Consider the following 2,968-nt stretch of genomic DNA (forward strand, 5'->3'; position numbering starts at 1 on the left):
AGGCGCTGGCCTTCGAGTCGCAGGGCGCCCGGTGGACGGGCAGCGTACAAACGCTGGCCTGGGCCGCGGCCGGCGAGGGCACGGCCGGGTTCGGCATGCTGGCCGAGGGGACGCTGCTGCATGTGGCCGGTACGGGCTGCGAGGGCGGCCGCCCGGTCGAGGACGAGGGCCGAAGGTGGCTGGGGGTCGAGCTGCCGGCCGAGACCGAGACCGATACCGAGACCGGGACCGAGATTGTGATCGAAGCCAAGACCAAGACTGAGATCGAGCCCCCCCTGTGCCTGGAGGTGGTGACCAGTCCGCTGGAGGGCTTCCCCGAGGGCCGGGCCGCCGTGAGCCAGGCCCTGTACCAGACGCTGCGCGCCCGCCTCCCCGACAGCATGGACCTCTTTTTGCAATCTCACGACCAGCCGCTGGTGCTATTGTGCGTGCCTTTTTTCCCTCTCACCAGGCAAGTGCCCAGCGCTGACGCCCCCCCCCCCCCAGCCCCGACCCGAACCCGCGGTCCAGCCTGTCGGATGGGCAGCTGATCGTCGGCCGGGGGGACGTCGGCCGGATCTTCGGCCACCGGCGGGTCCTCTGGGCCGGGGCCCGGGCCTCGCCCACGCATGTGTTCCAGGTGGACCTGCACCTGGCCCTCGCCGGGGGGCCGCCGGTGAGCTGCGTCGTGCAGTCGCTGGCCCTCGGGGCGTTCCTCCAGCTGCTGGATCAGTCGGTGATCTTCCTGGGCCAGGTGCGCGGGGTCCTCCTCCTGGGGGGGGGGGTTCATGGCGGCAGGGCCCGGACTGACTTGCCTGCCGGTGGCGGTGTCCGGCTGCAGGTGTGCCACTTCCCGGCCGGGGGCACGATCCTGCGCGGTCGAGTGGCGCGGCTGCTGGACACGGGCCTGCGCCCGGTGCGCGCCGGGTACCTGGACAATGGGCATGCCCCGGTGTTTGTGCACATGAGTGTCCCGGGCCGGGGGTTCCGCGTGGTGGGCCAGCCGGAGTCGGTGCTGCTGCCGGTGCCGCGGCTGGCGGAGCCCATCCGCCTGCCGGTGACCACCCGCCAGTTCGCGGTGTACATCGAGGCGGAGTCGGCCCAGGTGCCGGAGGCCACCTTCCTGGCGCTGCAGCGGCACTTCCTGGTGGCCGGGCCGGCGATCTTCATCAACCAGGACTACCGACTGGTGTGCGTTCTGCCTCGCGGGGCCGGGCCGACTCGCGCGCGCGCGCGCGCGCACAGAGCACTGACCCTGCGTGTGGCTGGGCCGGCCGCGTGGCCGGCCGCCAGGCCGAAGCTCAAGTATGGCCTGGACCTGGAGCCGCATCATGTCCTGGTGGGCGTGGGGTTGCGGCGGGACAAGCGCCGGCCGCTGGTCCTGCGGTACTGCCAGCCGCCGGACCTGCTGCTTGCCAAGTGCTGCGCCGTGCCGAAGGAGCAGCAGCAGCAGCCCCCGGCGGCGGTCGACCCGGGGGTGCTGACGCGCCTCCTGCACCGGTCCCTCCCCGAGGACCGGGCCATCATCAAGGGCCGGGTACGTCGGCCGGTGTGCCTGGCGCATGCGGGCCTTTTAGCAGCGCGTGTGCACAGCATGTGTTTTTTTTCCGCTTGCCGGACATGTGTCCATGGGCGCATTTGCGTGTGCACGGCTGCCTGCACGGCTGCCTACGCACGTGTCTGCACGGTCGCCTGCACGGCTGCCTGCACGGTCGCCTGCACGGTCGCCTGCACGGCTGCCTGCACGGTCGCCTGCACGGTCGCCTGCACGGCTGCCTGCACGGCTGCCTGCACGGCTGCCTGCACGGCTGCCTGCACATGCACACGCACACGCACACGCACACGCACACGCACACGCACACGCACGCTCGCCCCTCCCCCCACCCCCCCCACACACACATACATACATCGATACATCCATTCGCCACACCAAGCACTGTGCTAATGCCCACCGGCCGCCCAGCTGTATGACACGGAGCCGGGATCGCCGGACTTCTTCCTCCTGCCCAACTGGCTGGGAGCCGAAGGCCACGCGTCGGTGGCGATTGGCACCCTGGTGCCGGGGCTGACGCGGCTCTTTTTCGAAACGACCAACACGCGGCTGGCCCCGAAGCCGCCGCCGGCCCTGGCCGTGCACTGCGGCCAGCGCCTGCTGCTGCTGGACCTGGCCCTCGTCCGGACCGGGTCTCCCCTGTACCCGGGGCTGATGCTGCCGCGGGAGGTGTTCCAGTCGGCGGCCGAGTCGCTGGGGGGCGCGGCGCCGCCGGCGTGTCTCTTCTTCGTGTGCCACGGGCGGGCCTTCGTGGCGCGGCTGGCCGAAGTGCACGATGTGCCCGGGGTGGCGCGGGTGTGCGAGGACCTGCACGAGCACCTCCGGCCCGGGGGGGCCCTGCTGGCGCATGTGTCCCGGCTGCCGGAGCCCATTGGCCTGGGCACGGTGTACCTGCGCGTGTCGCCGGCGGTCGGCCAGCAGGGGGCCGGCTCGCTGGCGGAGCCGCGCCCAATGCAGGAGGCCCTCCTGGAGGAGGCCCTAGCCATGGCCTTCCCCGACCGGAGCATGGCCCTGCTGGAGCGACGGCCCTTCGGCCGGTGCATCCTCATGCCGGAGCTGCTGCTGGACACCGACGGCCAGGAGGTCGCCTGCGGGCTCTTCCGGCCGGGCGAGACGCGCGTGCACTTCCACTTCGCGGGGGCCGCCCGGGGGGGGCCATGAGGCGGCCGCACACGGGGGCGCCCCCGGCCGGCGCCCAAGCCAGCCGCGCCATCTGTCCGGGCCACGCGCACGCACCCCCACACAAACACCAATAAAGACTCCCCCCCCCCCCCCTGGCGGGAGGGTGAATGCCCATGCGGCGGCGGTTGTCCAATGTGCGCCGGGCTATTTTCAGAGTGCCGGGCCGGCCGGCGGCGCCCGGGCCACGCACGGTCCCCCCCCGGGGTCAGGCGGCGGCATGTGCACGCGCGCGGGGCTCCGGCCGGCGGGGGGGGG

At 72.8% G+C, this 2,968-nt stretch overlaps 1 protein-coding gene across 1 annotated transcript in view; it reads left to right on the plus strand.

Annotated features, from left to right (window-relative positions):
* The window catches only part of H696_06122 (hypothetical protein), a gene marked incomplete at both ends in the record, with an annotated part of 6,486 nt that extends 3,794 nt beyond the window's left edge, over positions 1-2,692 (plus strand). The window contains 5 exons of the mRNA XM_009499882.1: positions 44-424; positions 487-733; positions 821-1,170; positions 1,273-1,516; positions 1,943-2,692. Coding sequence (XP_009498157.1) covers positions 44-424; positions 487-733; positions 821-1,170; positions 1,273-1,516; positions 1,943-2,692 — 1,972 coding nt within the window. The remainder of the gene's footprint in view (positions 1-43; positions 425-486; positions 734-820; positions 1,171-1,272; positions 1,517-1,942) is intronic.
* Between the last annotated feature and the right edge of the window lie 276 nt (positions 2,693-2,968).

The sequence above is a fragment of the Fonticula alba genome (assembly GCF_000388065.1).
Source record: "Fonticula alba strain ATCC 38817 unplaced genomic scaffold supercont2.19, whole genome shotgun sequence".
In the NCBI taxonomy this organism is placed as follows: domain Eukaryota; order Rotosphaerida; family Fonticulaceae; genus Fonticula; species Fonticula alba.